This window comes from Orbicella faveolata, unplaced genomic scaffold, assembly GCF_042242905.1.
Source record: "Orbicella faveolata isolate gen_17 unplaced genomic scaffold, um_ofav_v1 contig_36, whole genome shotgun sequence".
NCBI lineage: Eukaryota > Metazoa > Cnidaria > Anthozoa > Scleractinia > Merulinidae > Orbicella > Orbicella faveolata.
In genome coordinates, this window is record NW_028301565.1 from 7,320,439 (window position 1) to 7,340,000 (window position 19,562).

At 38.1% G+C, this 19,562-nt stretch overlaps 2 protein-coding genes across 6 annotated transcripts in view; one reads left to right on the forward strand and one right to left on the reverse strand.

Annotated features, from left to right (window-relative positions):
- Positions 1–534: 534 nt before the first annotated feature.
- On the reverse strand, positions 535–14,905 carry LOC110064653 (xaa-Pro aminopeptidase 3-like). 5 transcript variants are annotated; one of them, XM_020771732.2, is made up of 17 exons: positions 14,771–14,905; positions 14,573–14,701; positions 12,717–12,827; positions 9,485–9,539; positions 9,250–9,342; positions 8,622–8,695; positions 8,187–8,256; positions 6,646–6,709; positions 6,407–6,447; positions 5,633–5,745; positions 5,042–5,151; positions 4,261–4,424; positions 3,055–3,205; positions 2,886–2,958; positions 2,202–2,248; positions 1,720–1,880; positions 535–1,227 (listed from the first exon to the last, which is right to left on the reverse strand). In XM_020771732.2, exons 1-17 carry the CDS (start codon positions 14,847–14,849, stop codon positions 1,089–1,091), a joined length of 1,674 nt encoding a protein of 557 aa, XP_020627391.2. In that variant the 5' UTR covers positions 14,850–14,905; the 3' UTR covers positions 535–1,088. The 5 variants fall into 5 exon arrangements, with proteins under 5 accessions (XP_020627391.2, XP_020627390.2, XP_089131453.1 ...); XM_020771731.2 differs by having other exon boundaries at positions 9,479–9,539; XM_089275327.1 differs by having other exon boundaries at positions 9,479–9,539; positions 14,573–14,691; positions 14,771–14,879.
- Positions 14,906–15,034: 129 nt separating this feature from the next.
- LOC110064635 (disintegrin and metalloproteinase domain-containing protein 10-like) overlaps positions 15,035–19,562 on the forward strand; it is a 7,576-nt gene continuing 3,048 nt past the window's right edge. Inside the window, exons 1-3 of the mRNA XM_089275323.1 lie at positions 15,035–16,189; positions 18,461–18,794; positions 19,293–19,562. The exon at positions 19,293–19,562 is cut by the window's right edge and continues 32 nt beyond it. Of these exons, the coding sequence (XP_089131449.1) occupies positions 15,035–16,189; positions 18,461–18,794; positions 19,293–19,562 (1,759 nt within the window). The remainder of the gene's footprint in view (positions 16,190–18,460; positions 18,795–19,292) is intronic.

A 19,562-nucleotide genomic window follows, 5' to 3' on the forward strand; every position in this document is an offset into this window, starting at 1 on the left:
AATGTATAATGGCTATGGAGAATGTCTGGCCCTATACCCACTTAAGGTTATGGTCAAAATCAATCAATCAATGTATAAGTGCGTTCCTTTTCAAAAATCAAAACTTTTAGTCGAAAGTAACAGGTTAATAAGGTAATAACAGGGTAATAGGGTAGTTCAATAGGGTAATTGCTCTAAAGGTAATGGTATGTTAGCTTTAATTCGTTTCTCAGATACGTTTTATCTTGTCGTTCCGAAACAATTTTTTTTATATATTCGAATCCCTAAAATCTCATGTTTTGTCCTTTTGCAACCGTGAAAACTCAAAGGGTTTCTGTTTCTTCAATTCTCGCTACATCTACAAGGGAACGTCAACAACAGAAAAAGTTGCCCCGCGCTTTCGTAAAAACAAGCATCTTAAACATTAAAAAAAAAACCTCCCTCCGAGGCCAGGGTACACCTTACACTTTCATAAAGTTATATTAATAATAGCTCTAATTCCTTGGTCTGCCGATTTGGAAAATATGTATATTTATATAGATGAGAACGATGAAGTTGAGATACAGAATCATGCACTCTTTAATATTTAGAGATCGAAAATATTTAGGTTATAAATATTAAGACCTATATACTGTACATAACTGATGCATCATCAAAGCCCTATTCTTTCCTAAGACGGTAATCCCTAAGAGCTTTGTAAAAACGTTTGAAAATGACGCACTGTCCAGGACAATTCAACTTTGAAACAAGATGCTTCTAAAAGTGCGTACAATAAGCAAAGAGAAAAATTGGGCTGCCGCATAGGAACACTGAAGCTGCGAAGATAGAAAACGTTTCCTTTTGCCTATGCTATTTTAAGTCGTAAAAAGAGGTCAAATAAAGGGAAACTATACAAACACACCGACCTCATCAATAAAGCAACTCTCCAGTGCAGAGTTAAATTTGTTACTGAAACCATGTTTGACTCGAACTCTGACTTCGAGCAATTGTCCTGTTCAGTGCCTTGAGGAGGTGTTTTCCTTCAGTTTATTGTCGTTGTTTTTGTTCGGTCTACAACCAGTCGTATCTATTACAAGATATTCCTTTGAGGTGACTAGTCCTCTCGGTTCTTAAAGCCTCGCAGCTTCTGTGCCGTTCATCAGTTTTTCAATATCTTCCACCTCCTTTGGGCATTCAGCAGTGAGGACATCAGGTCCATTCTCAGTGATGAGTACATCATCCTCGATTCTTATGCCTATTCCTCGATATCTGTTAAGAGGAATCAAAATGTCAACTTTCACATTCAGATAGCTTTGCATTCACGATTTAAGTGATTGCATTTTTCCGAGTAGAAGGAAACCCACGCCTAAAAGCTATCCCATCTTTGCTCTTGAGCTCAGGAAAACAAAAACCTTCGTCAACATACAAGTAATCAACTCAGTTATTTACCAATTTGAGAATGATAAAAGTTCAATTGAAAGCCGTTGGGTGAGTCAGTAAAGCTGAGTAGGCCCAAGCTAACACTCAAATCGTCCTGAGCTTTGCAAACTCGCCATGAAAGACAGTACTTGTTCGCCGCAGCAGCATAACATATTCTTTAAAAACTAATACGTCTAACAATCTTGCCCAAGTGATCTGGAGCAAACACATCGCTTACGTTGCAACTTTCTAGATGACCGTGGTCTTCAAACATTCGTAAGATCTCTAAAACACAAATGCATTGGTACTACAGTAGAACTTAGTAGAGACAAAATTGCAAACCTTTCCGGTACGTTTTTGTTGTTCTCAGAGATGTAGATCCCAGGCTCAACCGTGATCACCATTCCAGGATGTAGCCCCAGGCCTTTGCTCACCAAGTGCGTGTCATGCGTGTCCATGCCTAGATAGTGACCTACACTATGAGGGCAGAATTCACCAGCAGCCTGAAACACACAAGCAGAGTGATCAATATCTACATTCTCCTATAAATGAACAATACGCTCTCAAGCAGATGCGCAATGAAGAAGGGGAAAGCAATAATTACAATCACCAGGAGCCCATCCTGCAATCACCAGCTAGACACTCAGTTGGAGATTTTCATATGTATGAAAGATCTCTCCGAGGAGCCCGTTGTTAACTGCTAGCAGTCCAGCTTCTTCCACATCATCAATTCTCGAACGAGAGAATTGCGGTTTATGCATCTGTGCTGTTCTGTAGAAAGCAAGACAATGTACCCACAGGTGGAAAACGTTGTACGTGAATACCTTTTTCAGTTGACTCTCGGTCAAGTTCTTTGGAAGAAAATCGATCCCTGTAAAGTAGAAGAACAAAGATACTTCTGAAATGACGGTTTTTATCATTAGCATATGAGCTTTTCTGGTTTTGCATTAGCGGCACTGTATACTTCGATCACTGACACTGAGTCTAACGAGCAAAGTCAGAGGTTGTCTTCTCAACCAATCAGTAAGAAACCAAACTATCTGCTTGAAACGACGTTTATCCGCTTGTATACACTCCCGCAGTTTGTAGCGGTTTTAAGTTTTGCCGCGCTTAGCACTGTTCACATGTTCTCCATCTCTTACCTAAGGTTACTTGTTTTCCCGCTCTTAGCAACTGATGCATGCATGCTTTCCTGCTCTTCGCAACGGTTTGAAGTTTTCCCGCGCTTAGCACTGGTTACATGTTTTCCCACGCTAAGCACTGGTTACATGTTTTCCCGCGCTAAGCACTGGTTACATGTTTTCCCGCTTTTGGCACCTGATACATGCTTTCCCGCGCTCAGCACCAGTTACATGTTTCGAATTCTGATTGGCCTTGTGATTGGTTGCGTGATCACCTTCTTTGGTTTCACTCTTATACCAATCATTACAAAGGACACTATCTAAACTCAAGCTTGACCAAAGACAAAGACAAAAGAACCTAATGCTTAAAACATTTCTCTCACTCACTAATAAGTTCCTCTCCCAAAAGTAGCAACATGGCGTGATGAAGATAATCCAGCGAAACGTCCTTTTGACAAAGCTAGGAACAAGAAAGTTGAACATGCTACGTTGATCAAGCTTTCTACATTTTAACTACCCGTAAGTGAAAGTGTTTTAAGCAAGTGATGTGTCTCACTTTTAAGCATTTCTTGTGTACTCTCAGCACCAGTTCGTAAAGTTCTCTTTGCGGGTCACTGAATTTACCACTGACTGGCCACGCCCTGGTAATGTCGCTGGCATACCCATGGTACTCGCACCCAGCATCCATAAGGACCAGCTCTCCGTCCCTACAGAAAACATCAAGGACATACAACAGCAAAATGAATACCTGCCTTTGGCTGAGAAGCATTCCCACATGACTGACATACTACGATTATCAGTTGAGTAAGGCGGGACGAAAGTTTGGTCTCCAAGTTTTAACGTAAAAATCCTGTTGTTGTCACAAGCAACTGGCTCCGTATCCATTGGCAACTTGTCGGCCTTTGACGTCATTGGCAGCAAAGTGCGCGAAATTGTAGGCGACGCGACAGGCAATGCACGGCTGTTGATATTGTTACCAACGGAAACAAGGTAAGTTGCCCGTGACAACACCATTATTTTAAGGCCAAAACTTCGTAACCAAACTTCCTTCGTGCCTTACTCAACTGATAATCGTAGTAAACCGTATAAAACCTGATATCAATTGAAAGTATTTGTAGAAACCAGTTACTTCCTCACTAATCCAAGAACAGTATGATAAACTGAACTCAAATCAAACAAGCCGTAACAAATCGCACGTACTACTTGATCTAGCCACAGAGATGTAGTGCGGGTTTATTGTGCTGGGTTGTCAAAAGAAAACAGCAGCCCGCGAAACTCAATATCTACTTAATGATCTAGGCCAGCGGTTCTGTTGGCTATTTCGCCTAATTCTTTAGAAGAGGATGGGAAGTCTACCATCTACTCCAGTAATATAGCCACTTACTTCAAACCTGTGTTACAACCATGAATGTGCTATATTTCTCAATCCCATGTTTAAATTTAAAAAAACTATTACACTGCTGTATTCTAATAGTAATTCTCTTTAAGCTCTCTTTCCACTGTTCTCCTCCATGTCTCTGGCGGTCGACCCCAATTCATTCTGCCCTCTGGTGCCCATGTGAGAGCGATTCAAGAATGTAAATGATGATCCCTTCTAAGGACGTGGCTAGGCCACGTCCATCTCCTTGCCAAGAGGCAAGCCAATAGGGCTTATGTAATGGGCTACCTTAAAGATACCTAAGACTTCTGTCATCGGCACACAATGAGTAGAGAGAGAGATTAAATAAAGGAATTGCCCTGTCTATTTTTAAGAAAAAATTACCTCAGAACTTGCGTATTGTTAATGTAGTGAAGAGTGTTCGCCATTGGTCCACTAGCTACCACAGGGGGGTATGCCAGCCTCTCAGCACCCCCCATTCGACATTCATATTCCAAGATCGTATGAAGATGAGACTCCTCCAGCCCTGGACGAGTGCTTCTCATAACCTTAACAACATAAAACGTTCATTGTTAGGTAAAACAGCTACAGCTGCTCCTCTTTAATATGAGCAGAGTGTCTCTATTATGGGGGACTTAGCTATTTTTCAACTTGAAGTTCAGTTGATAAAGGAAAGTTAACAACCATGGCATCTAAGTGAAGCTGATTATCGAGCTCAAGCCCTTCGGCATCTTTGTCCAAAACAAGTCTAATGCTCTAAATGTGTTTCACTTGCTCTCCAATGCAGCCGAATAGTCTCTTTAGCAACTAATATCTTTAATCACTTATTATGGAGGTTTCTGTACGTATGAGATGAATTTTGGTTTTCTGGGACCAAGTGAACTGTTTGTCATATAGAGGTGTCCATATGATAGAGGTGTCTGTAAGGAGAGGTTCAACTGTGCAGAAAGGATTCTTACAACTTTCAGGTTGGCAGTTACTCAACTAAATGTATTTAGGTAGTGGATAGACAAATTATTTTTACAGATTAAGTTACACTAATGTCTCTGCAAAACCAGAGGGTACCATGAAACTCATGTAAGAAACATTAAAGCTTAAACAGACCCCAAGAACCTGATATTTCACATATATAAAATAAAAAAAATGACAGAAAACTACCTCTTACCTTAGTAATAGCTCTTGATGCTAATGAAGCTGATTCTCTTAGTAGTTTAATTTCTGCATCAGATTTTATAAGTCTAAGCATGTGAATGTTGTGACCAAGAACCAGTAAATCTGAAAAGAAATGTATTTAATTCAAGTTACTTGTTTGCATAACAGTCTTGTAAGCATGCAGAGGTCCACATCTGCCTTGGTCTCAGCATGCATTACATGCTCATGAAACTAGATCTCATTTCACATGATGTCACAGCAGCCATATTGGTGTCCAAAAACAACGAAGCAGCAGCCATGTTGTTGTTCCAAACCAATCCTGGGGCAGTTGCACTCTTTTCTTATGTACACACATCCTGTTGTTCCCATAATTTTTCATGGTTGCTGGCCACCTGAGTGAAAATTTATCTATTGGGCCCCCTTTTTACTGCAGCTGACATGAACGTTAAATGCCTTGTGGTTATAAAAGGAGATAGCAGAGGGGCCTCAAAGATAAACTTAAGATACATAATTACTACATAAACCTGACTATACATTTTTCACCCCAAAAAATCAAATCGCAAATAAATTGAGAAAAAGGATTTAGTTTCTAAGTTGCACTTACTTTTATAACTAAACTTGGCAGTGTGGAACAGAACCTTGGAGATTTCCTCGTGGATGGTTGGGTGGGTAGGACGAAGAGAATCATACCACACACAAAAGTCTTTGCCAGCATACCTGGAATAATTTAACAACATTTATGTAACAGATATTTGAATGAGATACTGAAAGTCTTAGAACACAAACCTATTGAGGAATGCATTTATCTAACCCTCCTTAGGCATGGCCATGGCCTAGCTATTTTCTTCTCAAGTTGTCAATCTACCATCATCATAAAAAGCCAAGTCTACATCAGGCCAGAAAGTGTCCCATCTTGCCTGAGCTTACTCCCCTTTCCATAGTATAAGTGACTGGGAGTATTTCTACTGCTCTCTGGATGGCAGATGCTAGCCCATCATAAGGTTTTTCCCATCATTAATATAAATATGGCACTGCGAACTTGAATTGTCTTGTTCAAGAAATCAATTCAGTGACACCGACCAGGTATCACATTGTAAAAGAGATTTTCTAGACTTTTCATCAAAGATGTATCCTTAGCAATTCTAGGGCAGGTTGAATTGAAGTGCATGCTATGTACACCTCCATTCCCAGTCAATACATATGGATATTAATCTTTAATCTTTAAATTCCATGATTGTCTGCAGCTGGAGCTGTAATCATTCTGGCAATAGGTTGACCAGCACGTGTAGGTAAGTAAGTTACATACAGTATTACAAGCAAAAATCACAAGCTGACAAAATTACAGAACTACAGGCTTATGCAATTTACAGCAACATACCTATCAATGAGTACAGAGGCTAGATTTCGAATTGAGTATGACTGGAAAAAAAATTTACAAGCAAATGTGAGGTCTAGATAAATGCATTTCTATTGTGACTAAAACAAAGACAAATTGTAATGACTCACTATAGTAACTATGATAATAACCAGGACAGAAGTTCCAGAGTTCAGCAAAAGTGAAGTTCAAATTATGTGATCATGTCCAAATGAAAAGCATGATGATTTTCTACAACAAACCTCATCAAATCCAAAGAAAAGAATGGCATCTTTAGTTCCAGGTCTTTTACCTTCCCACAACACCCTTTGAATAATAAGAGAAATCACAATTACTAATCTACATAATGAAACATGAGAGCATTGAATTAAAAATTGCATGTGCACCAAAGAACCTCTGCTAGTAGAGCGCACAAGAAATTCATGACCGATAGCCTCAAGGGCTAGTAGGTTTTGTACCTGGGCTAGTGGATTCTGTTGTTCACTTGCCAGACAGGCAAGTGAGGGTTCTTTGAAAATTTTTGTGTGTAACTTCAAATCAAAATAAAAATCAGTGATAGAAATTTTACACAACGTTTTGATGTCGTCATGACATCATTATCAAGTGACAAGAAAATAACGGTTCAACAGTGTTATATATGCAGTGAGAGGTGTTCTTGTCATTTGATAATGACGTCATGATGACATTGAAACGTTGTTTATCGAAATTTAATCTCATTCGAATAACTTCAAATCACCGATTGAAATACTGTAATTGATGAAATTTTTTTTTGGGGGGGGGGAGGGGGGGGGGGCTAGTGAGAATGACTTTCAAGCTAGTACATTACCATAGTTAAAGCTGGCCCAAAATGCAACCAAAGACAAAATTCAAGAGGCCATACTAGAGTCCCGACACCTGGAAACAGGATTTTGTGGGGTGGCAACATCATTCTTACGAATTCTAGCAGAGTATTATTATAATAAAAGAAGAGAACCGTAACAGAACATTGGCTAAAATTCAGTTTTTCCATGATATGACCTTTGACAGGCCAAATAATTTTCTTTCAGCAATTATCCCACTACGTATAGTGTTAATTTAATTTATATTATAATCTAAACATATAATAATTAAGGTAATTCCTCTGAAATAAAAGTGACAATAGATTTTTGTTCAAACTTTGTCCACTGAATATTTGTCATATGATAACTTCAATTTGGAAATAAAAAAGGGGGGTGCCCATGCTCATTAAGGAGCAGTGAGGCATTGAAAATGCCCCATTTTGGCATTATCTAATGCTTATTATAAGAACGCATTCCCAGTAATTGTAACATCTTTGTAAGCCTGGAATCATAAGAACACGCATTAAACTACAGTCAATACATTGTGTCAGACACAAATAAACGTTTAAGTTTGATTCAGACAGAAAGCTGAATCCTTGATTAAAAATTTGAACCAAATTTCTTGACGTGGTTACCGACTGCAAAATAGAAAAGACCACAGTGTATCTGCTATTTTTCTTATTTATTCAATTTTCAGCAATAGAAATTAGATCAGTCTTTTCTGATGCAAAGCTTATGATTAGTTGATTACAACGACTGGAAAAAAAATTGGGGTGCCCATGCTCGTTGGTGAGCTAGAGCCATTTTTCAACTGACAGAGCTCAATATCAAGGCAAATCCGTCATGTTTTCAATATGCGCGTGTACAAGCGCACGCTAATGACGCCATAAATTATGCGCAGTAAGGATGCGCAATGCAAATGTGAGGAATAACCTTAATGACGATATCTTGTTACAAGTACTCACTTTTTAGGATCATGTGGTTGGATAAACAGTGTGCTCTTGTGAGCTGGCAAGGGGAGACCTTCTACTGATTCTATAAAAGAATTTTTAAATTTTATTTTACGACTCATACTTTACATTAAATTGTGCAAGGCAAGGATAGAAAGTTCAGCATCACTGCAGTTTTCTAAAATTTTCATACATAGTACTTGGACTTAATGACATCATTCTGTGAATTCAACTTGACAAATATCTGCGACAAATTGTACTTCTCAATCACTTGTAAACCATAAGGTGTGCTTGGTGCATCTTGCAAGCAATTAAGAGAGATGGGATCGCAAAGTTCTAGCAGATTATTCGAAAGGAGGGAAAATGGTCTCGGAAAATAAAATTTATAAAACCCACAAATGAAATTAACTTAGTTTACACAAATATAACACAAACGTTGCTAGTACTTACGCAAAACTAAAACAGCATCTGGCTGTTGAAAACCAGTGAGGTATAGGAAATCTGTGTTTTGCCTGAATGGATATCTGAATGAAAAGAAAGGTGATATAATAATGCTAAAGTATCTGCCTCAAATCTAGAGATTATGGTGAGAGAATGACTTGTAAGTAATACATACCAAAAGGAAAGTAAAGGGTGAAAAGGGATGTACTTTAGGATTCAAGCCTGGGTGCAAACTACCAGAGGCCCAATAAAATAACTATACTGACTCTTCCCATTGTAGATTGTCAAGACCAATAAGTACAACAACTAATTGTAATTATTAATTGTAATCATGTAGCAGTGATGTGTACAATGTAATTTGCATTGAAAAGCCCTTGCAACATGCTCTTAATATGCTACTCAACAAAAAGCACTGAATGAAATGCTGGGTTGTTTTTTTTCACTACAGTTATAATTGCTAGAAGGCAAATAAAGTGATACATGTAGCACTGTTGTTGATTTTTCCACTCTCTACCCACTCACTGTTCCCTTTAAATTTTTTCTTATATCACCTCACTTTCCTTTTCCTTTCTCCTAATCCCAGTTCAGGGAAATGTTATCAAAATCTCCAGAGTATACTACTTGAATAGATACTTACGGCACATCTGTTGTCATGAACTTTGTAGGATTGCTTGGAATGATCACCAAATGCTTGTCATGACTTTCACCAAAATGTGTCTTTGCAAGTAGACTGTAGGTTATAGCAGAATAAAAATGCAATATTCTTAAAGAGGTGAAAGAACTTTTTTTAAAAAAGGAAATCAGGATAAGAATAATAATTACCTAGACAGCTATGGGCTCCTATTGGATAATTACTACAAACTGACCATAACCTGAGAAGTCTTTGCCTTCTGTCTCTGTATTCCTTCTTAGTAATTCCAGGGGTGACTACAAAGAAATTAAACAAAAAAATAATTATAAAAAGGTGATATTCACCTCTATCCTATTTGCATTACATTAATAGACTTCTTCTAATATTTGTGCTAAGTAACTGGTGGGCCATAACAACAATAAAATAGATAAATAAATATCATAATTATATAAATTTTGTAATCATGAGAGTTAAGATCTTGACCTGTCTAATTGGTTTTAAGGGTAGCTAGCCTACAAGAAAGCTCTCCACTTCAGAATTAAACACCCTTTGGATAAAGGGAAATGTGCCACCCTCGTTGGTAAAGTTGCTCACTTTAATTTATACCTCACTTTAATTTATCCGTCTCATTCTAAACAAATAGAATGCTTTAATGAGGGGTAATTAGAACAAAAATTAACAAAAAAATGCTAAACACATTTAACAGTGATAAATAAAACAAAAATTATCATACAATTCCCAAAGCAAAACAGTGCATTTTCATTTTGAAGAAATTCCTAAATCTTCCTTTGTTATCCTCGTGATCAACAAAGTTTTGAAATTCACTATAATACAATTCTAAGGAATGGACCAGAATCTTACAATATGAATAACTGTTCAGAAAACTGAAACTTAGCTCAATTTTTGAAAATTTTAACAAGTTATGCCTTTTGGGGTTCTTAAATTTGTACAGTCTCTGGAAAGGAAAATCAATGCATGATTTAATCTATGTACAGAATAGACCTGAAACCAACATAGTAAAAATAGCCAAACTGTTTTGAGATAAAACATGTGTACGTAAGCCTTTAAAAATAAATGCTAAGGGTGTGTGTAACAGGATTGGATATTAATAAGATGGACTATTTCAGAAGTACCAAAAGTGCTATCAGATGTTCCCCTCCGTGGTCGTCTTGGAGTGGGAAACAAGTCAGGAGCTGAAGGGTGTAAAAGTTCCTTCATCATAACACCTTCATTCTCCATTGCATAACCAGCTTGCTCTAAAACAACGGGTTCTTCCCGTTGAATGATTTCCCTTGAAATTGTCCTTCTCTTGAACAGTGGCACCTTGTTAAGCCCAGGAAAGTAGGATATTGCAAGAAATATTACAACCACAGCGCATGCTAAAATCATCAGAGATGTAATCCTTCGAAGAGTAAAACTCCACATGGTGGCAAAATGCTAACATGAAACTAGTTACAATGGAGTACAATGGAAAACCTTCTCTTGAAAGCTACTCCATTTAGCAATTTGAAAAAAAATGTCCAAACAAGATTCTTCCACTTCTTGACGCCAGAAGAAAACTGAACTAAAACAAACAGTGGCCAGGGATCCAGCTGATTGTAGATTTGTCAAACTGAGATCTTTAAAAACCAAATGATGAATATGTCTTGGTCAGAATAATTTGCTACTCCATGTGCTTTTCTTGGGACAAAAAAGGAAAACAACTCCCATAATTCCTTATTCCATTGTTCCTTATTGTCCAATAACAGCACTAGTACTAGTATAACCAGCAAGGTTTAGAAAGTAACCTTTTATGTGATCCCACCGACCAGTAGAATTATTCCTAAGCTGTAAACTATTTTATGGTATAGCAAATTTAAGTGCTTAGAATAAATTGAAAATAAAACACCAGAGTGTTTCAGTACAAAAAGTTTTGATAAACATCTGAAGTCTTCCAAGGATAATTTCACAAATGGATAAAGATGGCAGGGAGATATTTCAAACTGATCAGCATCCATGTATCTTTTGCATTTTGTTATTTGTATCAGAATACCAAAATTGATTTACAGGACTCGCTTTAACTTTATTTCTCTCAATTTTACCTTGAAATGTAAGTAGTTTTACTATATATAATTAGTCACAGCTGAAGCTGTTTACAATATATTTTGAAGGAAACTTAAAATTCTTTAAACAGGTAAAAAAGCTTGCCACCTGTTCAGGTTCACAAGCAGGTAATAAGTTACTGCATGAAACCATAATTATATTTGTTAATAACTATCAATAATTAATTTTAAGAAGTAATAATTATTACTGACACAAACAGGTAACCACCAGAGAGTCTAATATACATCATAGTTCTACATTATTTTTCTATTTTTGCTAAAAATAAATTCCTAAATTAATGCAGACAATGACAAAAACGTTTTATTCTAATATAATTTGTACTGAATTGTACCTTCCCAGTATCCTCCAGCAGCTTATCAGAGCAGAATGATTGTACCATGAATTGCACAAAATATACATGTATTTGGCAAGACACATTTGAGCCAAAACATCCAATGCAATTAGGTATTTAAAAACACAAATTTGGCCCAAAGTCTGGTGATATCAGGTCCATAAGGAGATATTGCAGAAAAACCTAACCCTAAGTACAGAAGGGGTAGGGAAATTGCAACTCTGGACATAGTAAGTTTCATAAACATGTCATAGTATTACTATCACTATTTACTCTGGACAATAATATTTGTTTTTGTTTTGAGAATATTTAAAATTTTTTCAAGTTGAGACAATGAGAAAACAACCTAACTTTAAAATATTCTACCCAATAATTATAAACTTTAAATTATTGGTTATAATAATGTTATATATATTTATTATAAATTATCAATAACCTCAGTCATGTAAATTAATACTATGTTTAATTAACATAGACTGGAGTTTGCTGAGGAGTTGACCATTACCACTCTACCTAGCAGATCGCAACACCCACAAATTTTTTCCCACTTTCAATGTAATGTTTTGGATGCTGCGAGTTTGTTTCAAACAAAACCAATCGGTTTGTTTCCAATGTACCACATGATTGTCAAACATTACTCTGAAGGTGGCAAAAAATTAGTGGGTGATGTGGTCTACTAGGAAGGGTATTAGAAATAATGGATGGTTCTAGCCTAAGATCATTAGCCAGTAAGGTCTCTGCAAGACTTTTTCATGAAAACGTTTTACGGTGAAATAGAAAACTATTTATGTTCCATTTTGCTGGCAAGAATTGGTATTTTCTGCTGATCAGCAACTTGCAGGGTTTGTTTGTGGGCAATTATTGTTCCTTCCAGTACAACTACTGACTGTACCTCCCTCCCCCCCCCCCCCCCAAATATGCTTTATTTAATAGTTCCCAATTTTTGAGGGTGAGGAATAGACATATCCTTCATTTAAATTTTTTAAAGGTCCAATGCTAGAAAGTGAACATTGAGTCAAATTAAATTGTGTACACTTACTTTCATCTTCCTCCATCAGGTGGGGGTGTGAATCTGGTGTTGGTTGTCCAATAGACTTTGCCTTGTCACCAACAAACCTGAGACCTCTTTCACTCAGGCCCTTTAACTTTGCTGTCAAATTTATCACAAATTGGTATGTCAGTAAAGAATTTTCATTAAGCAAGAGTCTCAGTTTGAATGTCATTGATCAGGTAGTATGCTGGTATCCTGATCAAGCAGTCCAGGCTCAAGCCCTCTCCAGATCTAGAGTCACTGTGTTCTGTTGTTGGGCAAGACACTAGACCTCTCACAATGTTTCATCTACATCCCCCAACCCCTCCCAACCCCCAACACACACACCATTGATAGGGTAACATTTTTAACCTGGAGAAAGAAGATCAAAGTGCCTGACCCTCAGAAGTTTTGTCTTTTTTGTCTCCTCAAGAAAAAGGCAACTTCCTCCAAACCCCCCAATATTCCAAAGATCAAACAAATATGTCAACCAAAGAACCTTTCAGAAAAAACTTCTGATGATGATGATGATGATGATGACGATGATGATGCCCTGTCAGAAAACTGTGTTGATCATGGGGGAGATAAGAGAGGGGAGAGGGAAGAGGGAAGAGGGAAGGGGATAGGTTGTGGATACTATGAAAAATGGAACAACTAAGTGCCTCTTTCCACTAAGGTGTAGACAGGAGCCAATGGGCCAAGAGGAGCTTTACCCTCTAAAATAATTCTGTCCAGGAGATCTTTTAACTTTGTATTCAACTTATCATCGCATGCCAGGAAACATAACATGAAACAGGACCCGATATGTGTTTTATTTGTCACACAGTTTTTCCTTGCGATCATGCTTGAAGCCAGTGATGCATTAAAAGGATACATGGCGCATGGCACTTTCAATTGATGAACATGACCTCGAGTATATTCTATGTTTTTGTTTGAGGCACATTCTTATGTTACAATGATGTCAAAACATCACAGTTTGCCTGAAATAACACCTGGATTGTGTGAAACTTGCGAACTTTGATCTTTAGTTACAGTTAATAAGTCCTGGGTGGATATAAACACACCCAAGGCTTATTATTAACCTAATTTGCATAGAGTTTTTTCGAGGGCAAATCTCCTCATGCTGGTGTAGATTGACATAGCTATATTGGGACATTACATTTGTTATCTGCACTCATCCCAAAGGGGAACAGATTCTGATCGGACACATTGACCACTTTTTAAATATCAGCAACTTTTATGTTTAGATCCATGGTGTTCAATATTTTGTCAGCTCCTTTGAAAAAATACTCCGACAGAAGTATTTTTTTAGAGGTTACCATCCATTGCCTGATTTCAAGCCGAAAAGGACTAGGTATGAGTCTGTAAATTATGGGATTAGCAACTGTTGATCCACATAGTCATAAAGTGCAGACCAAGCTTTACAAAATCCCCAAGTTTGGTGTTAATAGACCCAATAGTAAGCAAGATACAGCCATTTGAAAACGTCAAAATTTACAAAGAAATGTATGGCCATCCAGACACTGTGTCCGGATGACCAAACATTTCTTTGTTAATTTTGACATTTTTAAATGGCTGTATCTCAGTCAAAACTAGCCTGATTAACTCCAAACTTGGGGATTTTGTGAATCTCGGTGTGCTCGTTCTGACTATGTGGATCAATAGCTGCTTACCCCATAATTTACAGACTCGTACCTAGTCCTTTTCGGCTTGAAATCAGGCAATGGAATGAAAGAGGGGGAGGGGGTGATAAAAAATGGAATACCCCATTGCTACATTCATCATTGATGATAAAAGAACTTCGTGATCATGCAGCTTTAAATGTCACGGTATATCATTTTACACCTTGAGAAAAAAGCCTTTACCCTCATTGGAACAAGGTTCTACTCCAGCGACGCTGCTTTCCGTGCGCAGACGGGCTGACCACCATGAGGCAAGAGAAAGTCGACTTTTCCATCTTGTAAACTTTGCTCCATGGAGGTGCCTAGTACGAACTATTAAAATATGAGATTTTTAAATCTTAAAAGTCAAAACTCTCATTGATGCATTTTTTTCACACTCACCAAATGAGCACGAATTTGTATTCAAAACAAGATTTAGTTTAGGTATTCGTGCAGCGAAGTGTTTCACCTCTGCCGCCATTATCTGAGCAGTTTTCTCCAGGGCCCTCTCTTTCAGTTTTCAGACGGTTGGTGATCCTCGGAAATCTACCGAAAGTTACAGCGTACGGGCCAATATCCGAACTTAGACCGAACTTTCACGAAAGCGTGACTGCCGCGTCCCTTTGGTGGGTGGGAGTCTATTTCGTGCATAGCATTTGTTGAGCAATGACTCCTCGCTTTCTTTTTATTCTTTTCTTTTTAGCCTTAGTTTGTTACCAATGTGAATGCACCACTGGAAAACGGCCACTGGGAACATTCATCAAGCACTATGAGCCGCTGTATTACGATACTGCTTCTTTGCACGAGATCCATCGGAGAGCCGTTGAAAGTCGGTCGCATGGGAAGTTCTCATTTTCCGCGTTTGGGAAATTTCACCAGCTAAATTTGCGGCCTGATAGAGACATATTTACAGGAGATGCAACAATTGTCTCATCGGATGGAAAGCCGATCCCATTTGATCACGATGCCGTTGTACGAGGTAAAGTGGAGGGTCATCCCAGTTCCGATGTGTACGGTGTTATTGACAAAGAAGATGGATTCCATGGAAAGATATTGAGTGGCAGTGAGAACTATTACGTGGATCCGTCTTCTTGGTACTTTGACAAGAAGCAAGATTTTCCATCTGTGATCTACAAGGACACAGACCTGGAGTACGACCACAATTTCGCCGATATCAATGAAAGAGTACCCTCTGTGCAAGTTCCAGAACGAACCCGCCGCTCGCTTTCGGACCAAGACCAAGGCCGCGTTCGCAGGCAAACACAAGAACAACTGGATAAAGACGCCTGCACACTCGGCCTCTACGCCGACAATTTTTTCACCAAATTGTACGGTGGCAAAACGAAAGCGATCTTCCAGCTTGTCAAACAAGTGCAGGCGGTACAGATCATATACACAAACCAGTTTAACGACTCGAACTACTTCTTTTCAAAAGGATTAACATTCCGCGTCAAGACTATCGTTGTGTTCAACGAGACCGGAAAGCCACCCAGCAATCTTCCCGACCAAATTACGGATAGTAACGTCGGTATAGACACTGTCCTAGATCTGTTCTCAAGTATTGACCACAGTGCTGTTTGCGAAGCCTTCTTGTTCACCGATCGCGACTTTGAGGGTGGAATTTTGGGTCTCGCTTGGATTGGAGACCCTGACGGAGGTGCAGCAGGCGGAATTTGCGACGGATTTATCGATTATGGTGGAGGGAAAAAACGGAGTTACAATACTGGTGTTGTTACATTGAAGCTTTACGGACGATTCACACCTCCCAGGGTATCAGAGATAACGTTTGCACACGAGCTTGGGCATGGATTTGGTTCTCAGGTAAGCTTTTGTTTCATCGTTTTTTGGAATGTCTATGAGAATGCTTTGTGGTCAATTACGTAGAAATTTATACGCGTAAACTACTTTTTGCGCCACCGTGAATTTGCTCAAGTTTTTACCGACTGCAGTTTAAATCTCGGATTTTAATATAAAACAGCGCAGTTTATAGCGGGTTACAAACAGCTCGATTGGTACAAAACGTTCAAATTACAAAACAAAGTGACACACCTTTCTGGACTTTGACATCTTGCTTGTTTACTTGACACCCGATGACAAACTTACATAAATTACTCTCAGTACATCGTTCACTTCTTTCCAAAGTTCAACGCAAAAGAAAGTGGCAAATACAAGAAAGTATGAAAAAAGTCTTTATAAGCCATAAATCTAATAGCTAGAGCTGCATGTATAGTAGGCTACTCAAATCATTCGTTCATGCGGTTATGCTTTATAAATAAGCTCGCACATATTGTGTTAAAATGTGCTGACAAGGGGTTAGATCACTGATTCTCTACAAGCTCATATCCACCTGTTACCATTACACATACTAACTTGCAGACCTGCTCTCTTTTGGAATAAGCTTGGGATGATACAAAAGACGCCATACAAAATAGCATGCACTTATTTATTTAGCACTGGGGATATGTCAACCAAATTGGAAAAGCACTATGTATTGATTTGTTTGTAAATAGCCTTTCTTTGCACAAGCTTATGTATTTATAAACCTGTCTTGTGTTCTTTTAGTGTGCCATGGTATGTTTTTTTTCAACCATAGACATGTGTTTGGATAGTGATAAAGCAGTTATTAGCATAGTATGATAGTCTTATATCATGTGATGATGTCATCACATACCTATGAGATATTGTCATGGGAAGTAGCCTTCTGATATTGCGCACATCGGAAGATTTTTCATGATAGAAATGTTGATCATGTTTTATACCAAACCTTGAACTGCATGGAAATATTCCTTTATGTGGGTTTATATGTGAGACACTGATTCAAAGCTGTGACAATCAATTTTCTTGGCATGAAAAAAGTTTAGCAAGTGCTTGTTGTAGCTCAGATGTATTTCATACAAAATTAAATTGTGAAACAAAATCAGACATGAGAAAAATTATGCAAAATGTTCATCGATATCTGCCATCTCATTGAGAGCTGGTATGTTATGATATACAAATTTCCTTCAGATCATTAAAATCTTAAAATAACAACTTGCTTTCCTGGAATAACACTTCCAAGGTATAAATTAACTATTTAACGAAAACAGTGCCTCAGACTGGGAAAGATCAATGTGGAATTTAAAACGTGAATGACAACAAGATGTTTCAAGTCTGATGAAGTTCCTTTAGAGTGTGTTATTATTGTCATGAAAATGTAAGATAGCAATACTGACAAACTGAAAACGACAGATGAAAGCATAATAATAATGAAGACCTTAGTAACAAAGTCACAAGTGATGATTTGATTCAGTTTTCTGCATGTCAAACTGCCTGAATGTTTGCATGTAGCATTCAATTTACATGTACATGTTATCAAATAACATTGCATTTATTTTTGTTTCCCACTGCTGTACACTTCCTTTTTGAGAAAAGCTAAACAAAATTAATAAAGAATCCTGTTCTTGTACCAAGGCAAAATTTCTACCTACGTGTTTATAGGGCAACAAGTGTACAAGTCATGATATATAGTAGTTTAAAATATATTTTAGGTCAGAATGATTTAAACCAAGATTAAATTTTTCAAATCAGTCTCTTTTTTTTAACTTTTGTGGGGGATTTTAAAAAGAATAACATGCACGCCACCCACCTTCCGCACTTCTTAACCCTACCCTGCCCTGCCAGGATCTCATATCAACACACCTGACCCAAACCCTCAGATCTTTTTTATTATTATTATTTTGTACTTGCCTGGATTTGAACACCAGATCTCTGACTTTGTATTCCACCTTCATCTCCACTAGGCCACACGAACAATCCTTGCAAATTTGTTTAAATCTGTGGACCGGTCTAAAAGGTTATTGTTCTCAGACTCATCCTTCCCCTTTGACACAAATTAACCTAGGCTGAAATCATTTTGACCTAAAATGTATTTTAAATACATAAATACATAGTACTTGAATATCCACCCCTCACATTAGTCTGATCTTGATTCATCCACTGGCAAGTCAAACCTCCATTTCTCTGGTAGAGCTAGTGAGCTCTAGTACTGATCATAGTGAAATGTTTGCTTGCTGTTGTGAAATTTAAAATATGCTTGTTTTTGTCTTTTGTTAGCATGATCCAGACACAGAACAGTGTGCACCTGGTCCTCCTGAAGGAAACTACATCATGTTCGATAAAGCAACATCTGGTATTGAACCCAACAATGACCGCTTTTCTGTATGCAGCAAAGACAGTATCAAGAAAAACGTAAATAGAGTTCGTTCTAAGCAAGGCAGTACTTGCTTCATTAAATCCGATGACCCAATATGTGGAAACAAGATAGTGGAAAAAGGTGAACAGTGTGACTGTGGAAATGCAAACACCTGTACTGAGGATTGCTGTATCCCAGCAGGTAACAACAATGAATGCAAGCTGAGAAGTGAAAAGACATGCAGCCCAAGCCAAGGTTTGTGCCACCATAGAATTGATTTCTATTTAGCTCTGTTATTCTATTAGGATTAATTAACCATTTCAACCTGAAACATAATTTAGGTAGTGGTGTGCTGATCATAAGAAAATAAAATAAAATAAATCTTAAATTGACCACTCCCGCAATGGGGCTTTTCAGGGCCAGTGAAACCAAATGTTGAAACAAATGTTGCACATGAACATAACATGGTTAAAAATCTCAACTGGCAGGAGGCAGACCAGTTGGCTATTTATACAGTGTAAATAAGCTCTTACACAGCCCGTTTTGCAACCAACCCAATGAAAATCTTTTACAACGCAACAAAGTGAACACAGCGTATCCCAAAGGGAGTATTGCCACCTGTTTCTGCCTTCATCCAATGTTGAAAGTCTTAGAATTCCTCACATGTATTCAACAGAAATCTTTGAAAGTCCCAACACCCCTGGATTACAGAAGAAGGTTGTCAGGGAATAAAGTTGTGCTGTTAAATTTCAGGGCCATGCTGCAGCACTAAATGTACTTATGAGGGACCAGCTGTGTTATGCGCTGCTGCAACAGGCTGCACAAAAAACACATCATGCAGTGGCCACTCATTCACGTGTGACACTCCAGAGGCATATCCAAATGAGACCCTGTGTGACGAGGGACGTCGCTTATGTTATGCCGGACAGTGTTCCACATCTGTCTGTATCAAGTATGGTTTGGAAGAGTGTTCATGTTCAGTTGAGGAAGAACTGTGCGATCTGTGTTGTAAAGAGAAAGGGG